Source organism: Haliotis rufescens, unplaced genomic scaffold (genome assembly GCF_023055435.1).
Source record: "Haliotis rufescens isolate VD_foot unplaced genomic scaffold, xgHalRufe1.0.p SCAF_92, whole genome shotgun sequence".
In the NCBI taxonomy this organism is placed as follows: domain Eukaryota; kingdom Metazoa; phylum Mollusca; class Gastropoda; order Lepetellida; family Haliotidae; genus Haliotis; species Haliotis rufescens.
This window is the reverse complement of record NW_025964386.1, coordinates 1103020-1129674: the sequence shown is the minus strand read 5'-3', so window position 1 is coordinate 1129674 and position 26655 is coordinate 1103020. Positions and strand designations below refer to the sequence as shown.

At 41.1% G+C, this 26655-nt stretch overlaps 1 protein-coding gene across 3 annotated transcripts in view; it reads left to right on the top strand.

Moving 5' to 3' along the window:
• Nucleotides 1–26655, top strand: part of LOC124135612 (regulator of G-protein signaling rgs-2-like) — a 132310-nt gene that overhangs the window by 65081 nt on the left and 40574 nt on the right. For 2 of the 3 annotated variants that reach the window (XM_046501021.2, XM_046501019.2), the window contains exon 2: nt 18291–18475. In XM_046501021.2, the coding sequence (XP_046356977.1) occupies nt 18291–18475 (185 nt within the window). The remainder of the gene's footprint in view (nt 1–18290; nt 18476–26655) is intronic. The other variant, XM_046501020.2, reaches the window with a different exon arrangement.

The window sequence follows — 26655 nt, the reverse complement described above, 5'->3', positions numbered from 1 at the left end:
TAGACGCACTGACAAGTGTGAACGTATAATTCTCTATAACTAAGATAAATAGTATCTGAAGGCAAGTCGTTCATTTTCAATATTTATCTCAATATTTATCTTACCAAATTAGACCAAATCGAGAGCGTTACCTAAAGGGCACGTGTATATTACGCGGACGTGCGAGAAGACGATGTGGGCGTGGGCTAGACATAATAAACTGCTTATTGATTTCTCCCCCGCTTCACGTGCTGCACGTTCTGAAGTGTAAACTTATAACATAACCTTTGACCCCCCTGATTCAATGAAACCTTGTACCATTTGGACGGTTGATGTATTTGGGTTTATCTTATTTGCTGCCAAAGCAGTAAGCAATATGAAACCGAGTTAATCAAATCAAGCCATTCAATCTGATACGAGTTGATACACAAGGGGCTTGGTTATGTCTATCTGACTGATCACGAGTTGCCTCAGCCTGGGTGATACTTGTACGGACGCTTCGTTAGGTTACACCACGTGTCTGCAAGACTTGCCAGAGCTCGGCCTTGTAACGCGTGGAGGTAACACATATCGCATGTTCACATAATTCATAAAAAAAACAATACATGTGTGCATTCATTGTGAAAGTATAAAGATAATAATATTTCTAATTTAGCTTCTGGTCTTACCTTTTTGTGTGTGATAGTTTCAACTTATTCATTGTATTAGGTTCACCTTATTCTTTGTATTAGTTTCATCTTATTTATTGTATTAGTTTAACTTTATCAATTGTATGAGTTTCAACTTATTCAGGACCCGTGAAGATTCCGGGGTAGAATAGGTCATCAGCAACCCATGCTTGCTGTAAAAGGCGACTATGCTTGTCGTAAAAGGCGACTAACGGGATCGGGTGGTCAGGTTCGCTGACTTGGTTGATACATGTCATCGGTCCCAATTGCGTGGATCGATGCTCATGATATTAATCACTGGATTGTCTGGTCCAGCCTCGATTATTTACAGACCGCCGTCATATAGCTGGAATTTTGCTGAGTGCGGCGTTAAACAACCAGCCAACCAACCAACCAACCCCCTTATTCAGTATATAAGTTTCACCTTACTTATTGCAATGTTCTACCCTATTCAGTGTAATAATCACACCCTATTCTCGTTTATACTCTTCGTTACCTTATTCAGTATTATTTTTTCATCTTATTTAGTGTAAATAGTCTTTGGCGTTAGTGTGATCGTCTCAACTTACTAGTATTCAATGTGATAATCTTCCCTTATTTGGTGTCAAACTTTTACATTATTTAGTGTAATAATCTCACGTTACTCTGTGTACTACTCTTACCGTTTTCAGTACGATAGTTTTATCTCAGTCTGTGTTGAACGCCCTTTTATTCAGTGTAATAATCTCACCATAGTCATTGTAAAATACTAATCATATTTAGTGCAACAATCTTATCATATTCTCTGTAAACATATCACCTTATTTAGTGTATGTAATCTCACCTTATTCAGTGTAATACTCTTACCTGATCCATGGCAGCTTGGTGATGAATAGAAACTGACTAAAAGTAAATGGATTGTAATGATGAGGATGAGGATGAGGATGAGGATGTATTCCCGCCCTTCCTCGTCCTGAACGAAAATCTCATTTCTCAAAATCCCAAGTTCTCATTCTTGTTTTACCCTTTTCGCGAGCACCTGTGTCATCACTGATTAACATAATATTTTCCGCTATTTTGCCTCACATCCAATGGAATCTGTTTCGGCGGATGATAGAGACCGTTTTTTATGGTTTGACGTTTTGTGTTTAATTGACTATAAAGCTGATATTATGAATAAATCACCCTGAGGTATATATGTGCTACTACAATGTTATGGGTTCAGGGGGAACTAGTCACCAGGGCGTGGTGTCGACCTCCAAGTCGTTCCTGGCGTGTTTAGTGTCACGTAGGAAATTGAGGCATGGTGTCTTTATGAAACAGCATTGAATGCCAGACTAATCTCGATGATAATACTTGAATGGTCCAGTGTATGTCTGTATACGTATATGGGCCAGTGGCCTTAATACAAAATATAGACATGACTTGACTTCGCCGTCTCAAAGACGCACAAAGATGTATGTACCTCCGTGGCACACTTCACATTTGCTGGGACGACAATTTGTCTTCCTCTTTTAAGATATTTCTATTAACATGGATAGCACATATGTACATGAATGGACGTGAGCCGTGTTAGTTATTTACTTTTGATTTGATGCCTTATGATGTAGGCAAGGGGAGGAGTGAAAAGCTTTCTTAACCTTCTGGAGGACACCGGTGGCCTTGTTGTTAGTAGTTCCGCAAATGTCTGTCCAGAGTAGCGTCTCTTTAGTTTGGCAGAAACTTATGATCGTTGGTTCGAAACCCGGTTCGCCCTAATGTTTTAGGTTTGTCAGCAGCAAATCCAAGCTCATGGGTATCACCAAAGTGGTAAACGTCTAAGGCCTGAATCACTTCGGGCTTAACTCCCACATGAAGCTGACAAATCGTGATATACCTGTCAGTGATATGCTGTCCAAAGTGGCATTGAAACAAAGTAGCTCAATCCCACAGGCTTCTGTAGAGTGTATCTCGCTCCGGTATCTTGTGAGTGCTAAGGTGGCTTTTCCTTTCACCACTGCTTCCCTGTCGTATAGTTTGCAAGGTAGATGTAAAGCCAGTTGATATATCAGTATAATAATTTTGGATTTCCGTATGAATGGTTTATACTTTGTCAGGAACACTTGTTAAATAGCGGGTATGTGCATGCGATAGAGAAAACGCCATTTAGACACGTTGCAACTCTTTTAATAACCCGTGAGGGTATTGCTAGTTGATCACCAATCTTGTAAAGTAGACATAACCATCTTATCCGCATCAAGCGATCCCATATACAAAGTTATCCATTTCCGCTATGTGCATCCACTATTCCGCCAATGTGCACCCATTATTCTGCCATGTACACCCATTATTATACAACCTACATCCACTATTTTGCAACGTATATCCACTATTCTGCAATGTACATCCACTATTTTGCCATGTGCACCCATTATTCTGCCATGTACACCCATTATTATAAAACGTACATCCACTACTTTGCAACGTACATCCACTATTTTGTAATGTGCACCCATTATTCTGCAGTGTGAAGCCATTATTATACAACGTACATCCACTATTCTGCAAAGTACATCCATTATTATACAACGTGCATCCACTATTCTGCAACGTACATCCATTATTATACAACGTACATCCACTATTCTGCAAAGTACATCCATTATTATACAACGTACATCCACTATTCTGCAACGCACTTCCAATATTCTGCAACGTACATCCACTATTCTGCAACGTACATCCACTATTCTGCAATGTACATCCACTATTCTGCAATGTACACCCACTTTTCTGCAACGTACTTCCAATATTCTGCAATGTACATCCTCTATTCTGCAATGTACACCCACTATTCCGCAACGTACATGCAAGGTCATCCGATACCAAACATTCGCGCCTACTAATGTACATTGCAGCGACCTGTGCGTACGCGACACACGCGTCGTCAACAGTACGAACGTAGCTTCGTGTCTGACATATATCCATTGAATGTACACCCTCATAGACCGGCAATTATAGCCGAATATAACCAGCGTCACCTTTATGAACCCGACGAAAGTCAACTGTGACAGAGCGAGACCTCTTCCTCCTCGTGCTCCCATGTGAATGAGTTTAAACGTTGACTGGGCCCAGCACAGCTGGTCGGAGTTTTCAGTGAATGGCGGCCGAGGTGACTTGAAAGTAGTAGGTGGACATGTAGAGATAGCCAAATCAGAATAGAATTTGTGCCCTGTAAAATCAATAACAATTACATGTCTTCACGCAGAATTCCTGCCTGGCGAGCAAATCTAGTGGCGCGAACTACTTTATCGCGCGTAGATGTCTCCGGTTTTGTGAGTGGGGAGTAATGGGGCCCGAGTCGCACGCTGTATCTTTAACGGGTACGAGTCCCAGGGGACCATTCAATATCGAAACAGGCAGTTTTGCCACCTTTCAGTAAGTCTAGTCTTTTCTCGGTGGCTGTCTGCTATCAACCAAATTGGCTTTTACCGGTGCCTTTTTGCGGTGATGTAGCCTGACAGCCAGAGTAGGTTTACTGAAGAAAGAATTTTCATATTTCAGCCGAATAGTTTGGTTTAAAAACATTTTCCTACTCATTTCGATGATGATCATGACAGTTTTTAGAAATATGTCTTTTTTCAGGCCGTTAATAAATGTGACACCAAATATAGTTTTGGTCATTCCACGACGCAGGCGTTAAGAATAACAGAAAAATGAAAATAGAAACAGCATGTATTTCCATACGTGATACACGAGGCGATGTCGTCACAACTCACTCTCCTACCTCTCCGCCAATCGCGCAGCGTGACGTCACCTTCACAACATCTGATGAGGTCATGTTCACATCCGGTTTTAGTGACGTCACCGTTAATGCAATCTGAGATTGCTATGGTAAATTGCGGTCGTTACAGGAGCGAGCTTCGCTGTGAGACGTCTGCAGGGGATCTTACTTGGATGTGTAACCGACGTGGGCTGGTCTATTTATTATCTGTCTATATATGGGAAATTGTATTTTACAATCTTCCTGAATATCAAGCAGTTTCAGTTTTTGATCAATTTCCTCGCGGTTTATTATGGCTTTCATTATCTAATGGTAAACATCTCCGCATGCTTTACAGTGTAGATTTTGTTTTGTTTTGATGTATATATATTATATTTAAAAACTAAAACGAATTGATAAATGTTCGTAAACAAGTCTCAATACTGTTCGAAAACGACTAAACTAATGCTATTCTAAAGGATGGTTAATCCCTATGCTACTGACATCTCATATTGTCAATATATGGTCAAGTCCAAATACTTTTGTCTGTTCAACTTTTTTACACTACATTACATTAAACATACACTGTATATGATCAAGTCCAAGTGATATTCCTCTCTCTGGTTGAGACCAGAAACTATTCACCTATAATTATGTCAAGCCTCAAACTTAGTAGAACCTGCGAACATACACTGTGCAATATGTGTTTAGATTTAAACCCATACCTAAACATGTTTAGATCTCACCATGTCTTGTATTACGGCCCAGTCGTCTAAGGCGCCGCGATTCGCTGTGCAGAGTTGCGTTCCTTGGGCACTCCAAAAACCTATGATTGTGGGTTTGAATCCCGGTTCGCCCCGATTATGTTTCTAGGTATGTCAGCACCATACCCGTGCTCGTGGGTTTCACCGAAATGGTAAACGTCTGAGACTTGCATCACCCAACTCACCCACTTGTATGTGTTTACTTTCACAACACTGTTTTAATAGTGTTATTGTCCGTCTTACATCGTAAACAAGTTAGAAGTATCCACTAACAGTCACGATCATATTCCGAGATTCGCCCTGATTAGGCTTCGAGGTTTGACGGGGTGAGTATGAGGGCTGTGGGTCAACCTGTTTATGGGGTATACCGAAACTCTCCTTTCACTCGCTTAACGCAGGTGAAATTCATGGGTGACATGTGAATCAAGACCCGTGCTCACACCATTAAATAAGTACACAGCCTGCATTCAATTCAGGGTAATATATTGAGATACTATTTTCCGACACTCCATCTTTGGTCAGGGTTTCAAGAGTCGTGCCGCGCCGCGCCGCGCCGCGTCGCGCCGCGCCGCGTGTATCGCGTCTACCTTGATGGCGTGTCAATGAATTGTTAAGAGGCTGTATGGACCGCAGGGATTGAGAATCCAGATTTGGCCTAGTTATCTTTAATTCATGTTGATCGTGAAGGGGTTCCACGATTGCTAGGGACTACGAAGCTTAATTAAGTAACGGGAGCTGTAATGGGGTTCTTGTATATTTGATGAAGGTAACATAGTCCCTCTGACATGTTGAAGATGTAGGTCACAGTCCTCTATCAACTTCGCGTTTTCGTTTACTGGTATTTGCTGTTTTAAGCACTATGTTTCAATCATTAATTGGCTAATTGTCGACTGAGAAGGCACGGGTGGCCATGTGGTCTGAGGCGGCACAATATTGTCTGCAGAGGTCATCCTCTGGTCGGAGGTTCGAATCCAGTTGTTGTTCCTTAATCTGTCAGAACCCTGCCCATGCCTATGACAGCATTCTACTTGATGGTTAGATTGGGTGTGTGGTGAACGGGATGCTTGGTGTTGGGTGTGGGTCTAGGGTGTGTCGAGAAGGGTATGGGGCTAGGAATGCGAGCTGTGGGGTGTGGAGTGTGGGGTGTGTGGTGAACGGGATGCTTGGTGTTGGGTGTGGGTGGAGGCTGTGTCGAAAAGGGTATGGGGCTTGGGATGCGAGCTGTGGGGTGTGGAGTGTGGGGTGTAAGCAGAATAGGTCCCAAGTAAACTATGATATTCGACTAATGAGTGGTTGCAATGGGTGACCTGGTTTTTCTTGTATCATTGTACCCTGACGACGTTGGTCATTGTTCATGCTGTCAACCATTGGTCTACCTTCATGAGTCTTCCATTATATACTCGGCAACGCCATACAGCTGCATAAATAACACGACCAGCGTTACACATTCACACATTTAATTACATCCCGATTGCCATTGCCACCCAAGTAGTATGCACGTTCTGTGCAGATAATTAATTCTGTAATCACATGACGTATCTTCATGTTGTTGCTGAACTTTTCACACTTGATTTACGTCATGTATGTTTCGTATACCAAACCCCAGAAATATAAAGGAGACGGTTTTACATCCCTTGGGAACGCCAGAAACCTATGATTGTGGTTCAAATCCAAATAATGTTTCTAGGTTAGTAAGCACTTTACCATACGTCTGATACGTGCCAAATTAAGCTGACACGCCGTGAACTATATGGAATACGGAATATCTGCAAAGCGGCGTCAAACCTAACTCACTCGCTTAGAAATATATGATGTACACATATCTAGTGCTGTAGCGAAGCATGAATTTATGATACCAAGACGCGTGTTGACCATCTGACCATCTGACCATTTAATCATTGACCTAAATAGCCTTCTGACTTAATCTTCACGCTGCAGGAAAAAGGACATCCCAATAACGACTATTTTACGACATGCCTCGTCGACGTGATGTGATGGTTTACGACATTAATTCCATGCTACAGAGGGCCAACCCCGGCCGGCTTCATCAGCAAGTATATATATGGACGGCTGTTCACGCTGGGATCAATCGCGGACCCCAATATTTATAATAGCAGGCAATATTAAGCGTATTCGAACTTTGGACATGACAGGCCTCTATTTCATTAACTATATTTTTCGCCTCTGTAGTTTTCCTGTTATGCGAACAAAGAATCATCTTCCCATTGCAAGGGAGTTAACTGACTTTAAAAGTCTACTTTCCACCCTTGCCGAACTAGGCTGGAATTCCGGAGTTACATTTTGGTTGGACTAACGAGTCGATGCATAGTCCAATCAAATTCGCGTAACGAACTAGACATCCGGTTCGTGAACAACGTGGATTTCAACGTGCAGATTTGAAACACATATGTACCGTCGACTGGGCGTCGACAGCTATATTCCAAATGTTTTTATGTTTGTAATCAAGGTGCTCAAATGATTTGATGCACTTCGCGAGGTAGGACCCGTTTTATTACAATATAGGTCTTGATTATCGATCAGATTTTCTTCACTGGGAGCCGCCATGTTTTTAATCAAATGAGGTGGAGGTGGAATCTGATTGGTCTATGGGAGGGACATAGTAGGGACATACTAATAAATGATTAATATAGAAAATCAAGGTCATGTTCTCGTCATAGTAATTAATCTTTTTATTATGATTATATTCGCCAATACAAACGTTACATTTGTTATTATCATTGACATCAACAAGTGTGTTTTTACTTATGGTTATCAACCAGTATTCATTTTTTTTAACAGCATATTTTGATTCCACTGGCTAAATGAGACCTATATTTAGCTATGATTTCCGGGGACGTTCTTTGGATGACTGTTTGACTTTTTGACACGCAACATTCCTTAGAAACAACGATAATCCCACTTAGCATCTTTCTATTTAACATACTTAAATATACATGTGCCTGTAGCAGTGAGTAAAGTGCTTCTCCCCGGGCCCCTCTGTTACCCTCACCGACTGCCACTCCCTCTCCCACTTCCGTTCAGGCTCCCACTTCTTTTCACGCGCCCAACTTCCGCTCTCTCTCCCACTTCCGTTCAGGCTCCCACTTCCGCTCCCTCTCCCACTTCCGCTCTCTCTCCCACTTCCGTTCACGCGCCCAATTTCCGCTCCCTCTCCCACTTCCGCTCTCTCTCCCACTTCCGTTCACGCGCCCTATTTCCGCTCCCTCTCCCACTACCGCTCCCTCTCCCACTTCCGCTTCCCCTCCCACTTCTGCTCTCTCTCCCACTTCCGTTCACGCTCCCACTTCCGCTCCCTCTCCTACTTCCGTTCACCCCCATACCCCTTTTTTCCGCTCCCTATCCTTCTCCACTCACACCCACGCCTTCACTAACTCACCCACACACGCTAAAAACCACAACCCTCACTTTCTCCTTCATCCCATAAACACATTGAAACATACTACCTTCACCTTCGAACCTTCACCTTGACCTTCATCTTTACTAATCATTGGTATATTTCCAATTAACAGTTTCCCCCTGTCAGCTTCTTTCTATTTCTTAAACTTGTTGAAAAAATGTCCATCAACAGTTTTACCACATTAACCAACTTTCACCCAACAACTCGATCAAGCGTATCGAACTGACCTCGAGAACGACCACCGATTGGTTCGTTCATCACATTCCGAAACACACTAGAGACCAATGATCATCAAATATGTATCTCATTATCGGGATTTGGAAGAGAAGCTCTTTCTCTCAGATTGATTAGATGCACTATTCGTAAGAACGTTCACGGTCAGGACGCGCAGGGCGTTTTAAACATGACTCCAGTCCCTTATGCCGTAAGTGTAATGGTTCACCCAATAACCAAAGTGGGTCACTGGGACATATGGTATGTGTGACGACGTTAAGGTCGTTGCATGTCGCCTTCAGCAGAGATGCAGCTAAATGTCACATCACCACCCATCCTAACAATCTTCAGATAGCCATCAACATATCTGGCTCTTCTGTCCTTTCACATAGTTATTTCTTGTTGGCCAATAATTGACATACGTTCAGGATCTGTTTTGAATTGAAACTCTATTATTCTTGTTATATTTTCTCAAGGGTCTGTCTAAGACTGTCGCTTCCCATTTGGTCAACTACTTTGGCCCACGAGTTGTTCAGATAACACCATTGCTCTAGATATGGTGCCCTTGGGGGTTGATTGAGTTGTGAGCAAATGGTCGAGGTTTATGTGTTCTGGGAAGACCGCGATCTGCTCCTTTCAAACGCTATGATCGTTCCCTTGAGTGAATTACAAAATCGTTTAGTGAAGTTAAAAAAATATCAATGAGCACCACCTCATGTATTATGTATGTGTATTTTCTCAATGCTACTCCTGTGTGCGTTTGTTCTCGACAGCTTTAATCTTCCTTGGCAGTACCACTTTAAGGATTATCAATTTTCAGTGTTTTCACTCTACCATTAGAATTGTTACTACAAAGTTTGCAGGAAAAATTATATTAAATTCCGAAATGAATTCATATGAGCTTTTCTTTTATGCATTACGAATAAAGAACAACGCTCAGCACGAATTCCTATGACCATTCGAATGTCTTACGAATATTGAACAACTTGGAGGAATGAATTACGAATTATTTGCATATTTTACGAATATAGAAACATTTTAAAAACAGCTTGTACATGAACATTGATTAGTTATGGTGTGTATTCCTTTCTGGTCTACGATACCACTCTATTCGGGACATTGCAGTTCGAATCTTTATCTTTTCATTTCGTTCTTGATGTCGACCTATGTTCGGTGTAGGTGTGGACGTTGTCCAATTGCTAGCCTTGCTCCAAGGCTGTACTGAAAGAAAGGTCCATAGATATGTAGTTATTCTAACCTCGTAATCCTCCGTCCAGTCTCTTATAAGGACAAGTTGTCCATATTATTTACATAATCTAGAACTTATGATTTTAACTAATACTTATTGCTTTGGAGACTTGTGCAAGTCTATCCAATCTCCTCTGTGTACTCCTAGTTATGGTAATATTTAACTACAAGACGTATCAAATCCGAAAAAGCAGGAAATTTTACGACTGAAAACAAACCTGCCATTTTGCCCTGGCCAGTTCCCTTTTATGAGATTACTGGATGAAGATATTACCAGATTTTTACTTACACGAATTCTCTACTCGTGTATGGCAGTTTGTTTGACATTTGACATATGGTTGTTTATCAATCTGACAACGAACAATTTAAACCGAGAGAGCTTAGTGATGGGTCATATCAAAATATTTGGCATCATCAAGTATGGTCCATATGTACGTCAGTTCATAAAGCTGGAAACACTCTTCACAGGTTCAGTACCAGTTGCCTAGATTGACTAGGAGATAGTTAAGGAAATGTCCAACGACAAGAAGAGTAGGGACTTACAGGTCACGGTAAGTAGTCCGAGTGAGTGAGTGAGTGAGTTTTACGTGCCTTTGAACAGTATGTCCGTCATGACCAGGTGACAACTTTGGTGACCCTAGGTAGGGTATGACGCCAACATACCAGTTAATACAATCGGGCCGAATCTTGGATTCTAACACACGAAGAGAAATCCTGGCAGACAGGACACAACTCTGCACAGCTAATATCCATGTTTCAGTTCATTAAGCTACCTTGAGTCTACATGTGATCCTATTACAAGTTATGTTGAAATTACTTTTTTGCAACTTCTACACGACATCGGGGATAGTCCTAACTTGTCTTACCCTGTTCCAATGAGATCCGTCGAGGCGGTCATCAACCCGGAGTTGATCAACAGAGACACACTACATTATCAGCATCAACTGTTTGGTTTTATACAATGTATCAGCATCATCTGTTTGGTTTTATACAATGTATCAGCATCAACTGTTTGGTTTTATACAATGCATCAGCATCATCTGTTTGGTTTTATACAATGTATCAGCATCAACTGTTTGGTTTTATACAATGTATCAGCATCAACTGTTTGGTTTTATACAATGTATCAGCATCAACTGTTTGGTTTTATACAATGTATCAGCATCATCTGTTTGGTTTTATACAATGTATCAGCATCAACTGTTTGGTTTTATACAATGCAATCATTGATAATATTCTTCAAACAATCCACTGGTTTAGAGTGCAGTTACTTCATGACTGGCGTTGTCGTCTGCTCTGGGTAGAACACAAGACTCGTCTGTTCAGATTTTGCAGGATAGAATGTCCTAATTGCCGACAGAACATATCTGGTTTGTTTCCGGCGGCTTGATGATGTCCATTAATAGTTTGTACAATCAACAGTCGCAGACGGACAGTACTATTCACAAGACTAAGGCATTTCATTGGCCAGAGGACCCGTGAAGATCCGGGTTAGAATTGGTCTTCACTAACCCATGCTTGTCGTAAGACACGAAACATTGGATTGGGTTGTCATCTTATGCCAATTGCGAAGATCGGCGCTGACGATGTCAACCACTGGATTGTCTGGTTCAGACCCGTTTACAAACAGACCGCACACGCACGCACACACACATTGTGCCGCAAAGCCTTTTCCCATGTGTTCTCAATGTGTTCATGTGCTGTAAATCAATCCCATGTGTTCTCAATGTGTTCATGTGCTGTAAATCAAATACGCTCTTTGACGGCTTGAAATGTGCCGCAAAGCCTTTTCCCATGTGTTCTCAATGTGTTCATGTGCTGTAAATCAAATACCCTCTTTGACGGCTTGAATTGTGCCGCAAAGCCTTTTCCCATGTGTTCTCAATGTGTTCATGTGCTGTAAATCAAATACGCTCTTTGACGGCTTGAAATGTGCCGCAAAGCCTTTTCCCATGTGTTCTCAATGTGTTCATGTGCTGTAAATCAAACACGCTCTTTGATGGCTTGAAATGTGCCGCAAAGCCTTTTCCCATGTGTTCTCAATGTGTTCATGTGCTGTAAATTAAATACCCTCTTTGACGGCTTGAATTGTGCCGCAAAGCCTTTTTTCATGTGTTCTCAATGTGTTCATGTGCTGTAAATCAATCCCATGTGTTCTCAATGTGTTCATGTGTTGTAAATCAAATACGCTCTTTGACGGCTTGAAATGTGCCGCAAAGCCTTTTCCCATGTGTTCTCAATGTGTTCATGTGCTGTAAATCAAATACACTCTTTGACGGCTTGAAATGTGCCGCAAAGCCTTTTCCCATGTGTTCTCAATGTGTTCATGTGCTGTAAATCAAATACCCTCTTTGACGGCTTGAATTGTGCCGCAAAGCCTTTTCCCATGTGTTCTCAATGTGTTCATGTGCTGTAAATCAATCCCATGTGTTCTCAATGTGTTCATGTGCTGTAAGTCAAATACCCTCTTTGACGGCTTGAAATGTGCCGCAAAGCCTTTTCCCATGTGTTCTCAATGTGTTCATGTGCTGTAAATCAAATACGCTCTTTGACGGCTTGAAATGTGCCGCAAAGCCTTTTCCCATGTGTTCTCAATGTGTTCATGTGCTGTTAATCAAATACCCTCTTTGACGGCTTGAAATGTGCCGCAAAGCCTTTTCCCATGTGTTCTCAATGTGTTCATGTGCTGTAAATCAAATACACTCTTTGACGGCTTGAAATGTGCCGCAAAGCCTTTTCCCATGTGTTCTCAATGTGTTCATGTGCTGTAAATCAAATACACTCTTTGACGGCTTGAAATGTGCCGCAAAGCCTTTTCCCATGTGTTCTCAATGTGTTCATGTGCTGTAAATCAAATACCCTCGAAGCTATATAACATAAACACTACGGCACTCTCTGACGGCTTGGAATATGTCGAAAGCATGTTGACATGTGTTCAAATCATGCCCGTAAATAATGACACTCAGAAAATAACACCAGTGTGCAGGCCGCTACATGTAGCCACGTATTCCTGTCATTCTGTGCCAAGAGTATAAAAGCACCAACTGACAACTTTAAATCCGCTGCAAAGCCTTGAAACACCTAATCTTACATACAAAAACAAGGGCACAGTTTGAATGTTCATCATCAGTAGTACCTACAGAAGATCCAAGTGTACGATGTAATCGTTCCATCGTTGCCTCATCTGGTGTGCTATCGTTTTGTCCCTCTAATTACACTGGGGACCTTGTTGAAATATTTTCCGAGCACTCCCACGTGTCCCTTAGGGAAGATTTTATGTATACTTCAGTCGCCTGGCAACGCGTTTAATTCTCGTGGGTGTGCAGGACAACCAGGTCAGATTTCATCGTAGCCACTCGTGTTTTTTTCCGAATAGCCTTATACATTACAGAAACGGCGATTGAACACGACTTCTTATGGACAAGCTTTTTTAGTTAGGAAGTTGGAGTCTGGTTGATAATCAATCGCAGTTTGTATTTGATTTATCAGAGATCAATAGATATGCGAATGATAATCATTTCTGGTCCTTATGACTAGGTCTAAATAGGTATGGTTACATCGAATCAAATTTAATGCTTAATTCGACGTTACCATTCCGACACATTTGATCATTCGCATCAGTCGCTATTTGCCGAAATTACAACATATCCAGTTATACTTGGTCATGGTTACAAAAAGGACGACGGCCAAATGATACAATTGATTTGGAAGATGTGCAGCCCCTTTCTTCAGGAACCATCGTTACTGCACAAACTAAGAACAAGACTAGGAATTAAACGACTCGGATCTACAAACAGTAGGAGTCCACAGTGTCGACTAGAGAGTATAGTTATTGATATAGCTTTGAAACGTTTGGCTATACCAGAAACAGACTCCTCTGACCGCATGTTCCCGAATTTGAAATTTGAAGCTTTAAACTTAAGTAGCATTCTCAGACAAAAATGAATTTCCTTTCAAGTACCACCATCAGTTTCATTCCTTTGTACAAAACCGCCATCAGTTTCATTCTCCTGAACAAACACCATCCCATCCAAGTTGTTCATTAACAGGAACGTGTTGCAGAACGTAAGCTAAGCTTCAGGAATATCGATGATCGTTCAATAACAGTCAAATAATAAATTCCATTCCATTGATTTACCCACCTGAACAAGGAATACAAAACACCCGTGAGACCGCCTCATCTGTGTCATATTTAGATCTATGCATAAATATTCAGAGAGCGAAATAACTCTCCCAAAGACTTTCCTTTTATGCGAGCAATAGTCCAGCAGCTCCAGGCTTTGGTGTTTGCATTTCATAAGTTTTGAGGTACAATCAAACACGATCTTTCAACGAAGATTTCAAGAAGCGGCACGCGACCCTTGCTCAAAAGTTGTTTCCTCAAAGTTACAGCATCCAAGGCCTCAGTAAAGCTTTTAAAAAGTTTTATTGTAGACATGTGGAGGACATTTCCAAATTTGACGTCATCATCGACAACAATTGTTCGATGCAATTCCCAATTTTGACTTGTACTATATGTTCTCGTGGTTTTTTTCAGGTGAACCATTGACTTTCCTTTGCTTGTGTTTGTGCCACCGGTGGGGCATGACACGCTCACCTTTTCGCGAACACCTGGTATTATCTCTATATAGTGATTCATAAACTCTTGTTTATGATATAGTCGGAATCGTACAATGGGCTCTGCTTTCAGCCCAGATTTATTTTTGATTCTGGAAAGTATTCGTCGCTTTTATAATCATGTTGTAACTCTCACAATATGTTGCATATGAATAGACGTCGAGGGTTTTGTAACAAAAGTCTTCTCGTGAACCTCTTTTCCTTACTGATCTAACTTGTAGGTTAAACTTGTCATCACGACATAACAGAAATAGCTGTGTTCAATGAACAAATGAGCATCGTTGTGGCTTTGTAGCTCAGCTTCACGAGTGACCTTTCCACCTAGATACTTTGAGTTCTATATAGCCTCGTTTTGAACCTCATGGCCTTGACCGAGCATTTCAAAGCTGGCGGTAGTATTCTGTATGCGCATATTAGTTTAAGCACGAAATGGCTGGGATTGACAATGGCTTGGTTCAAAGCAAGACCTCCTATTGCCATAACTGGTACAGATAAAATACCTTACTCGTAGCATGTTTCTACACATTAGTGATATTTATTGTCATGTGTTTTGGCAACAATACCGGTCAGTGACGCCTAGATATATCAGCAATGATCAACAACAGCTGATTGATTGTTTGTTGTGCACCGCACACATTAAAAGAGGTACCTTGAACAATACGGGTATTCATTAGTATATTGAATCGAGCGTTGAGCTCTATTCATTACTCGTCACGTTCAAACAGTAAGCATCGTGGGGTGTTGTGAAAGCTATTGCGATCTGATATGAGATTGATCCATGCGGATTTTTCAATATGCATTTATCGTTTTCTTTGTGTAGAAGGGAATCTATTGATTGGAGGAAGTGTATTGGACGCATACAAAGTTCCTGGAACCTTGTTTACGTTTGTACCGAGGCCCGTCCAACATATGTCTGGTTGTCCGTAATTTGAGATAGACGAAGCGAGGTGAGGTGCGGTGCGGTGAAATGGGTTTTAATGGGATTGAAGATTGTTGCACCTTCATAGCGACGTGCATTGCATGTGTGTGCGTGTGTTGGTATATGGCGCGGACTGGGGATGAAACCGCCGACCTTCCGCTCTCCGAGCAGAAATTCTTTCCACTCGACCCCGCAAACGGTCTCCCTGGTCAAAGTGTGTGTGTGTGTGCGTGCGTGCGAGTGCGTGCGTGCGTGCGTGCGTGTGCGTGCGTGCGTGCGTGCGTGCGTGCGTGTGTGCGTGCGTGTGTGTGTGTGTGTGTTAACGTCCGAGCTTAAGCCAAGTCGCAGTTTAATATGGATACCCCCACTCAGACACGGTTTCTTGACTCGGAGCCGACTAGTCTTAATGACGAGCGTCAGGCAGGGTAACAACAAGTACCGCCTTTTGGTATAACGCGGCCGGGGATTGAACCATCGACCTTCCGCTCTCAGACGCTCTATTCAGAAGACCACTGGGCGTTTACGAACGCGGTACCTTCACAAGACATCTTATAAGTTACTCCTTGCACCATTAAGTAACATAACATTACACGACATATCAATATAATGTTAAATTCTCGGGCAAAACATATAAACATACACGTGTGTTTTTAGTCAACTGGACCGCCTCCGTGGTCTAGAGGTAGAGCGTCCGCCCGGAGAGCGGAAGGTCCAGGGTTCGATCCCGGGCCGCGTCATACAAAAAGACGTTAAAAGATTGTACTTGTTGTTACCCTGTCTGGCGCTCGGCATTAAGGGGCTAAAACAAGGACTGGTCGGCTCGGAGTCAGTATACTGTGTCTGAGTGGGGTATTCATGTTAAACTGCGGCATGGTATCTCAGTGAGCTAGCACTATAAATCGGCATCAGTCCGGACTAGTACAAGCAGCCACACACACACATACACGTGCATGCACGTCGCTATATAAGTGCAATAATCTTGGACGCGACGTTAAACCCAATTTCACCTCACCTTTTAGTCAACTGACCCATGAATTCACTTGCAACAGGTACATTTTGTAAGAATCGACTCGGTGGGGTTTCGGATCACAATAGACGAAAACAGCCGACACAGTGATTTCCCTCTCCCTGACTTCAGCAACAGTGAAGCTTCAACGATTGTACCCGATATCTCAAACATAGAAATGGATTAGTCCATGGAAGTACTCCACTATCAAAAGATTACAAATAAAGAGGCCGTTTTTCTCCAATCGTGAAGGTCGTTCTCGCTAAACCTATTGGCCGTTTTCTCTTATGCAGTGGGGACGGTCGGGTAGCCTACTGCTTAAAGCGTTCGCTCGTCACGCCGAAGACCCGGGTTCGATTCCCGACAAGGATACAACGTGTGAAGCCAATTTCTGGTGTCCCACGCCGTGATATTGCTGGAATGTTACTAAAAATGGCGTAAAACCTCACTCACTCACTCACCCACTCACTCACTCACCCACCCACCCTTATGCTGTGGCCGTTTTTTCCATTACCCGATGGTCGTTTCTTCCAGTTCCCTTTTCCGGTCTGCATCTATCATATATCACCTTTAAAGGTCATCACATGACATAGATTCAGGAGATTTTTCTGACTTCCAACGTAAATAACAATTTTGTTCAACCCCCGGGCCTAGTGGGTGAACGGGTGATTTGAAAATGCCTGAACGTCAGAATCGTCATTTCAAACGTTTCGTTCATTTTACAAGCGATTCTTATATTCACGTTTTACTTAACATCTGTAAACGGAAACACAGGACACTCTATTCAGACACCTGTGAAACTTGCAAATATCCGATTTCTATATGATTGACCTTGACCTTAACCTTGACCTTGACTTTGAGGAAAAGACACTCAGTTCCCTGTAATATGCTTCATTGTTTTTAGAGTTTATAGAAATATAGAGATAAACACCGTCGTCGCAGTGTTCGTGTGTGTTGTGCTGCTGTTTTGCCTAGCCTGGTTACGCGGATGTGGATACATCGTGTTTACAACGGCACGGAAGCTGGCGTTATTGTACATATATAACATAATGCTTCATTGTGATTTTTAATCAGATACTATCGCTGCATGTATCATCAGGGGTTTTAATGACCGGAGCTGGTGTAATTTGTACTTTATAATGCGTTATTCAGATTATCATTCAGGAACAATCATTTTCTTCCTTTTATTGAATCATTCTGTGGGAAGGGATATAAGATATATTTGTGTGTTAAACGCGCGGCACGGTTGTGATGAGGGGTGATGGTTAGACGGACCAGGAAGGGGTTTTCTAAGGTAAACTAGCGCTCACCTATGTAAGACATGTATTTTTATAAGTGGTATTAACTAATATGTCATATGTAATAGGCCAATGTTGCTGTTGTAGAGTAGTGCCGCAAATCCAAAAATCAGATGTCGAGTACCCGTCCTCCTCCTCCTCCTCCTCCTCCTCCTCCTCCTCCTCCTTCTCCGTCACCAAGGCATCATATTTATTATATCATGCCCAAAGTTTGGCTGGGGATATAGAAACAGGATCGTTCGCTCGTTCGTCACTTTTCGCTTCGTTTCCGTAATATAAATCATCACCGTCATTATTATTATTATTATTAGTAGTAGTAGTAGTAGTAGTAGTAGTAGTAGTAGTATTCTTATTATTGTTATTATTATTTTATTTTTTATTATTATTGTTATTGTTATTATTACTATTTATATTATTATTATTATTATTATTATTTCAGATGAGTGCTGCCACTGTGCTGCACAGACAATCGTCGGGGTCTACGGACAACGACGTGAGGATGCGGAACAACCGGCCAGTCGGCGGGGGGCAGCAGCCGACGTCCACGGCGGAGTCGCCCCCCTCGTCCCCTGGGCAGTCGGCGGAGAGGACAACACGGGGCTGCTGCTTCTGCTGGTCAGTAGGGTAGGGACCATTCGTTATCTCAACACTTCCTTGACCACTTTATATCATTATGCACGTTATTGCATCAGATCGTTGACCTCGGTCTTGCCTTATTTAGGTGACATAGTTTTACGTGCATCTGGCCCACATTACCTGCAGACAAGAGCTGCCACAAATATGATTCAGGTAAATCAACAATAGAGAGTTGATACAAGCGAGTGAGTGAGTGAGTTGGGTTTATCGCCGCTTTTAACATTAACCCGTTGTCACGGCGTGTCAGCTGGATGCGACAATCGTAGACGTTTACCGCTATGGCGAAACCCTCACGCATGATGTTTGGGTATTGCTGACAAACCACGTTCCATAATCGAAAATGGGATTCGAACCCAGGATCGGCGAATTCTGGCTCAGTAAGTAGCATCTGACCACAATTCCTCCCATGTACCCAATGTAATTCATTCCATTGAGTCCAAGGTTTTCACAACTGGTAGTGTTTTGAAGAGTGTATACGGTATCCTAGTCTTATATCAACATGAACGTTAGATAATGCACATTGCCTTCCCGAGTGCGCCATGAGCATTGAACGTCCCTACTGTAAACACCGTGGGGAATGTATGACGATTACTGGTCTATGGCGGTTCATTAAGAGAAGAGTGCTTGTATTCAGGACATTACAAGAGCCTTACTGTCGCAGCCGTGCCAAATGTGCTCATTGGCTAAACGTAATTACCATGGAAACGATAGAGATCACTCCCCAGCACGTGCTAAACAAGGGCATGTGGGACAAACTCTGAAATCACCTGTGCCTTGAGTTTCGTTTAGTGTTTCAAACAAGGCGTTGAAATTCAATGAATTCATTTTGAAATATTATCATGTCAGATTGCTCACGTTACTGGTATGAGCATACAACCTATAAGATTCTATACATTCTCGGATTTGCACTGGAAACGAGGAAATACCGTTTAAACGGATTACTAAATTAATAATTATGGTTGTATTTTATTACAGAATCACGAATATGGACATCAAAGTATTGACATTCCAACCCCCCCAAACACCCCCCCCCCCCCCCCCTCCCCCCGTCACATGCTTGTGTCCTTTCCTTCCTGTTCTTAAATTCACCAAAAATGTCAGTATACTTTGGTCCTGTTTGATGCATTATTGATGCTTCGAGCTTTGCGCGGTAACAGCTTGTAGAGTTAGTGGTAGTGACGGTGCGTCAAACATTCCCAGAATATGACGTTTTCTAGAATAACCTTGAATTAACCTCCATAGTGCAAAAAAACCTAGCCACGCTTGAAACTGTGTTATGCAAACCGTGTCATAGGACATTCCTTCATGGTCATTGAATAACAGAGTACAGCATTATGACATGAGAAAATCCGTTCCCTCTCGATGCCTATGTGCCACCCACGCGAAGGCATTTGCTTCCGATCATTCAGCTTTGTTATCGGATTGGAGCATGAAAGGTCCTAATGCTGATTCCTTGTAGATGTTCGCAACAGATAATGTTGTGATAAGTACCATTAGGCCAATGGTGAAGCACCGTTGCTCGCGATGCAGTGCTATTTGTATGCTTACCACCAACACAGAAGGCCACAACTGACAGTTCCTTGTATAGCGGAACCCCATTATACCACGCATCTAGTTCAAGTTATGACGTTTGTTTGTTTTATTTGGAAGGGAAGGGCTTGTAAGTGGGCGTGTGAGTGAGTGAGTGAGTGAGTGGGTGGATGAGTGAGTGAGTGAGTAAGTGGGTGGGTGAGTGAGTGAGTGAGTGAGTGAGTGAGTGAGTGAGTGAATGTGTGTGTGTTAAAAAACTATTTTTTTTCCGAATTGCTGAAAAAATAATTGACCTCACTTTATACCCTCAATGGACATGCCGGACACTGTTGTTTTATCAAGAATCAACGTTAAATTGTGTGAGCGAGTGTTCTTATACAAAGTAGTCAGTTATTTGAACGATGTGTGACAATGATAAGAACAAAACACACTTCTCCAAATGAAACGTAAATTTGCCCTTATTTAAGCTTTGTTAGTACGTCTCCATCATTGTTGTCGTCGGTAATTAGGCGCTTGTCAACCATACGTTTATTGTGCGTTACGTTCAATCATATCTGTCAGCCGAAGACGGCTACGACGTTGCTATGTTCCAAGCTTTGCAACACGTTCATAGATCGTGGAGATTCTCTCAACGTCAGTGACAGACTTCAAAGTGTTAACCTTTACAAGAAAAGGAAATCCAGATGAAACATTGATTTAATATACCAATCCCATCTTCCTGGTTTAGGGCAAGTTCATCTTATGTTCGTCTCAATCAAACTATTTGGTCTCAAACAAACCCTGTTCCTAAACATAGCGTCTGAACAAGAGTTTAAAAAATCAATCACAACAGAAGCTGTTCTAAGAGGACCTCCATACCTCGCATGCTTACACGTTATTATAATTCTATTGACCTCTTATGGGTATGGATTCGGTTTCCATAGCAACGGACAAACATAACAACGACCAGCGTTCCCAGCGAACTGGTCTTCCTCGAGTATGGCTGTGAGATATGACAGTATAATTACTGATTATAATTACCTGGTCTGTGCCATTAAAAGATTATAACGAAGAGTGTCAGGGGCATGAGGTTAAACATGGTGCCGTGTACTGGCTAATATGAATTTCAAAAAGTGTTGTGGTTACATGGTATGACTACAGCAAGCGCGTGCTTATTGTTTATGATAATTGAACTGATATAATATATTTATATATAATGCAATAAAGTCGATCGAAACGTTCCATCAACTTACATTTTTAGGACTAATTTGGATAGGAGTTCTTACCATAGATTTACGGTATAACTGGCAGGATGCAATGCATTATAAACTTGTAGAAGAAAAAATCAATGTAGTATGCATCGTGAGCCTGTTACGTGGTGTTTTGCATCATGTCATGGTGCTTGACAATTCTATATAATTATTATATATATAATCTTTGAAATTGGATTGAGATGCATGGGACATTACACATTATAACCATGAGTGAGTGAGTGAGTGAGTTGGGTTTAACGCCGCTTTTAACAGTATTCATATTATATCGCGGCGTGTCATCTTAATGTGGGAGGAAAGCCCGAAGTGATGCAGGTCTCAGACGTTTACCACTTTGGTGAAACCCACGAGCACGGGTATGGTGCTGACAAACCTAGAAACAAAATCGGGGCGAACCGGGATTCGAACCCTCAATCATAGGTTTCTGGCGTGCCCAGTGGACGCATCGCGGCGCCTTAGACGACTGGGCCCCCTGTACTCCCATTATACCCATGAGTGGAATCGAACCTGGGACTTCGGCGTGACGAGAGATAGACTTAAACTTTTAGAACATTATCTCTCCTCTGACAGGTTGAATGCAGGCAATATTGTACAGCTGTTCGTGGTACTGACCCTGAAGTCACTTGCATCATCAATATTCAACAATAACACAAACTGCATTTTTGTAAACTAAATAACATGGACATTTCCATTGTAAATACCCTATTTCTTGATGTTAAAAAACAACTACAAAATACATCCAATTATTTTAAAACAAAACCATAGGACTTTGGATCAGTTTGATCAATCCAAATAATAAAACCTTGTTATTATTCAGTCACACATATTGTACAGCTGAATGCAGTCTTTCCTGTGTCACCCTCCATTAAATTCAAATAATGTTGTTTTAGAAAACATGAAAGTGTTGTTATGTGTGTTTCTTTGAATATCTGTGTCGTAGATGAAACTATTCAACGTGTATCTTTGATTGTAAACTGAGGGGCAAACGAAAGGATACCGAGTTTGTTATTTTATGGAATTGAAAATTGTTGTTAAATTTGATTGTCTCTTTAGCCATCCCTCATTCCTGCAACAGTTTGTTGCTGGCTGGGCAATGTTGTATAAATATATATTGGTTCAATGAAGATTTGGGTAAGATATGAATTTGCAAACACGTGACCCCTACCATATTTGAAATCTTGTAAATTTGTGCTAAAAAACAACAACAATTTTATTGATTTTAATAGATAAGATGTCTTAAGATAACCTATCAACAGTTGTGTATTATCCAAAGTCGTTTTTTCATTATGAGAGTTTAAAATCAAATTATATTTTTTTAAATATTACCATGTAGAAATATTCTTGGAGTGTGGTCTTAGCGCCAGTACGGTTACTTTTTTAAATAAAATATCTCCAACTTAAGATATTTTCAATTGAAAATCAAACATTATATCATGATAAGATCAACTGAGATGTATAGTTTCTTTTGTCCCTTAGTTTATGTATCCCATGAAACAATTGAAACTGTGTCTTTGATTGTTAGCATAGATGGTAAAACTGTTCCAGATAGGTCTGTAACTGATTATACGAATAGCAGCTGAAACTATTCAGCATGTGTCTTTGGTTATATGCATATCAGATGAAACTATTCAAACCGTGTCATTGGTTATATGCATATCAGATGAAACTATTCAGCATGTGTCTTTGGTTATATGCATATCAGATGAAACTATTCAGCATGTGTCTTTGGTTATATGTATATCAGATGCAACTATTCAGCATGTGTCTTTGGTTATATGCATATCAGATGAAACTATTCAGCATGTGTCTGTGGTTATATGCATATCAGATGAAACTATTCAGCATGTGTCTTTGGTTATATGCACAGCAGTCGAATCTATTCAACATAAACTTAGAGAGCAACTATCTCCATCTCAACAGCTGCCATATTTACTATCTTACACTAAGCCAAACATTCAGCTGGAATGCTAAGTGGGCATGATAAAAAAAATAACATTCACAAGAGTACAAAACAAACACTATTCTCACATCCGTATTGAATCAAGCTTACATCGGATGGTAATTATAACATTATGAAGAATATTGTGAAGCTAATTGCCCACTGAACAATATTGACATTGCCATCTCCTTTGTAAACTGTACTCGTGTTTTTCAAAACGACGCTTGTGATTATCAATTGATTAATAGTTGTTACAGAAACGTTTAAACGGATGCATGAAACGAAATTCAGTTTCTAAACTGAAGACATTGCTTTCCATTTAAGGCCCGCCATCTAGTGCAACATTATAAAGAAAATAATATTGTATTCTATGCCTTGGCACCAGATAGTATACAAATAATTACTCTGGACGAGGTCAATATGCGAGAACAAAGCCCGAGGACCAGACAACTGAGGTGGTCCGACCAAACTGCCGAAGGGTTCGGATCCGAGGATCCTTGCTTTCGCATATTTACCTAGTCAAGAGTAATAACTCTTTTTGTTATCCCGAAATTCACTTTAATGTTTAAGTCTTTAAACCGTCCTCTGTTTCGTTACAGTAACTTAGCTGCGAACCGTGAAACGTTCCTACCAGACGCCATCTTGATTTCTAGCAGACGCGTCAATATTCATCACGTGACAGGTCAATACTGATCATGTGACGAGTCAATATTTGAGATCACTGTCAGTCCCACGATTTCGGGGTCTACATTGAAATGTATTGTTTCGTCACGTGGTACGGATTAACCAACGGAATTGCAAGATTCTTAATAGAGGTATAACAATTGCTAATATGGATCGAGAAGCCTCGTTTCAGTTCATTGTTTCTGATTAGTCGATGATCATTGCCCGGTCAGGCTTTATTACTCAATAAAATGATTTCGAGCAATGTTTTATTTCTCATCGCTGGAGTGTTCGAATGTATTTTTTCGCTCGGAAAAAAATTGTTTGTGATAGCTGTTTTATTTGTTTCGGATTTCGGTAGGTATATATAGCATATTAGGTACATCGAATGCGACTGATCCAGTCTAAGGCCATTTCGATTGGTCGGTGAAATTCTTGCCTTATTCCTTCACACTGGTGGGTCCATCCGCGATATTATAACAATAGTGCACTGGGCCCAATGTATCATTGAACTAACCCAGATACCCCCTACAGCGATAAATTCCTCGTTAATATCCAAGTGGTATATTAGAGCAAGGGTCAATCTTAATCAAATATTAACCAGCAAATATTTACCGTGTCCAAATATTGATAGTGGGTTGATTGCAGTGTTTCTTGCCACCAATGTCTTTGACAAATGTTAAACCGATTTGCAAGATCTGCTGAAGTGCCTAAGTAGAAACGCCATAAATTACCTCACTAATATGGTAGGCATCGCTTGAGATATTGATCGTGTTCAGAGCCTGAGTAGCACATCCCGCCATGGCAATCATAACGGTAGACTGGATACGGCAATGCCTACCTACTGCTGATTGAATGATGGACTAATTACAACTGATTAATAGATTATTGGGATCGACAAGGCTTCGTGTTCTTTCCTGTCAACAACCCCCAGCCTTAGATGTGTATAACGGTTGCTAAAATATATCCGGGGTTTGATATCACAAGCCATGTACATCGGACTAGTTGAAATATCTTACCGGTGACAATACAATTAGCAACATTTGTTTTGCCATGTATGAATTAGATCATATACTAAATTGATTTCCCTGATTGTTGGACAATGGATATTGTAGTTAAATATGGCCGGTTCCACTGGGCTGCGTTTGTTGTGTTGGGCCTCTCTGAATACAATGTTTCCTTGGCGTAATATCGAAGTATTTAAACGGCAAAAGGCATATTTCACCTTTGCTTGAGTATGGTTTCACGGTGCTTTTAACAATATTTCGGAATTTATCACGGCAATATCACGGCAGGGGACACCAGAAAAGGGAATCGAACCAGGGCTTCGGTGGGGCAAGCGAACACTTTAATAGCCAAGAGACCCACCCCCGTTTTTACGACATCCCGTAAAATTCATAATGCTTACACATACAAATGTGATCACTAAATATATATACTGAACGAAATAATTGAGGGAACACGGAATACACCTTCTTGTTGTTATGAAACAACTGGCAACATTTCTATGTGTTCCCCTTTTTATTCTCATCAGTATATATCCGCTTATTTCGTCGTTTGTTGACATGCATATGCAAGTGATTGGGGTTAAACCCAACACACTCGTGTATACGTTTTGAGATGGCCGTAAAACAGCATTATGTACAGTAAACTACGTTTATAACGAACACGCTTATAACGAACTGACGGATATAACGAACTGTTCTTTTGCCCCGTCCGTTTGCTGTAGTTATGCTGCGTATGTGCTTATAACGAACTACGGTTATTACGAACTAAATTGAGTGGTCCCTGTAAGTTCGTTATAAGCGTAGTTTACTGTACTGAATAAGACAACAGACAACTGTGATGAAGAATGACACTTGTGGAGCAGGATATTGAGATTACTACACGAGTGTCTGCCAGGTACCATTTATTTAACGACTTGTACGAGCGAAATCAAAGTGTTGTAAGATAAATGGTATTTTTACAGAAACTAGTGCTATAATCTGTTTCTTATCAACCCTAAAATCGCACCATTTTAGCATCGAATCAATGCTTTTTATCCTTGTTTTCATGATCGCAGTGGCGTAGTAAATTATTACACAACAGTACTGTCATGAGTGACGTCACTCGACTTACTGCTTACTACTTATATCTTCCACACAAAGCAATTTCAGCCATAGCTGTGAAATTCTGAAGTCGATGATGATATTGCAATCCAGATAACCCCAAAGAACATTATTAAAACTCTAAAACCATAAAGGTTCGTCACAGACGAAGGTGAATTCGACCTACGTACGAGAAATGTATCTGTGCTTTACAAGCAGAAAATTTAGTCCGTCATAATCTCACTTTCGGTCATCAGCATGTGGTAGCCAATCACAGACCTCGAACTCGATCTCACGTATTTTGTTATACCAGTTACCTGAAAAAGGGTTTCTCATCCACAGATGTGTACAAAACTATCGTCTTTCGCGAATAGCTGGTATCATCACTATTTGAGTGAGTGAGTGCGTAAATGTTGCTAAACGCCGCATTTTAGCAATATCACATATCACAGCTATTCGCGGCGACTATGACTATTTGTCCAAAACACATGCTCCTGATGTGTCGGAATCGTAAAACGGACTCTTCTGATTATGATCATGGAAATGGTTTTGTCGTTTATTTATTCGACAAAACAAATGTCTGCTAAAACTGATGTCGAAAAGAAACTTTACACCATGTTTGAAGAGTTACAAAATAACATCAAACGCATGTAGAAAATCAATATGTATATAATTCATTAGAGTGATCATTTACCATCA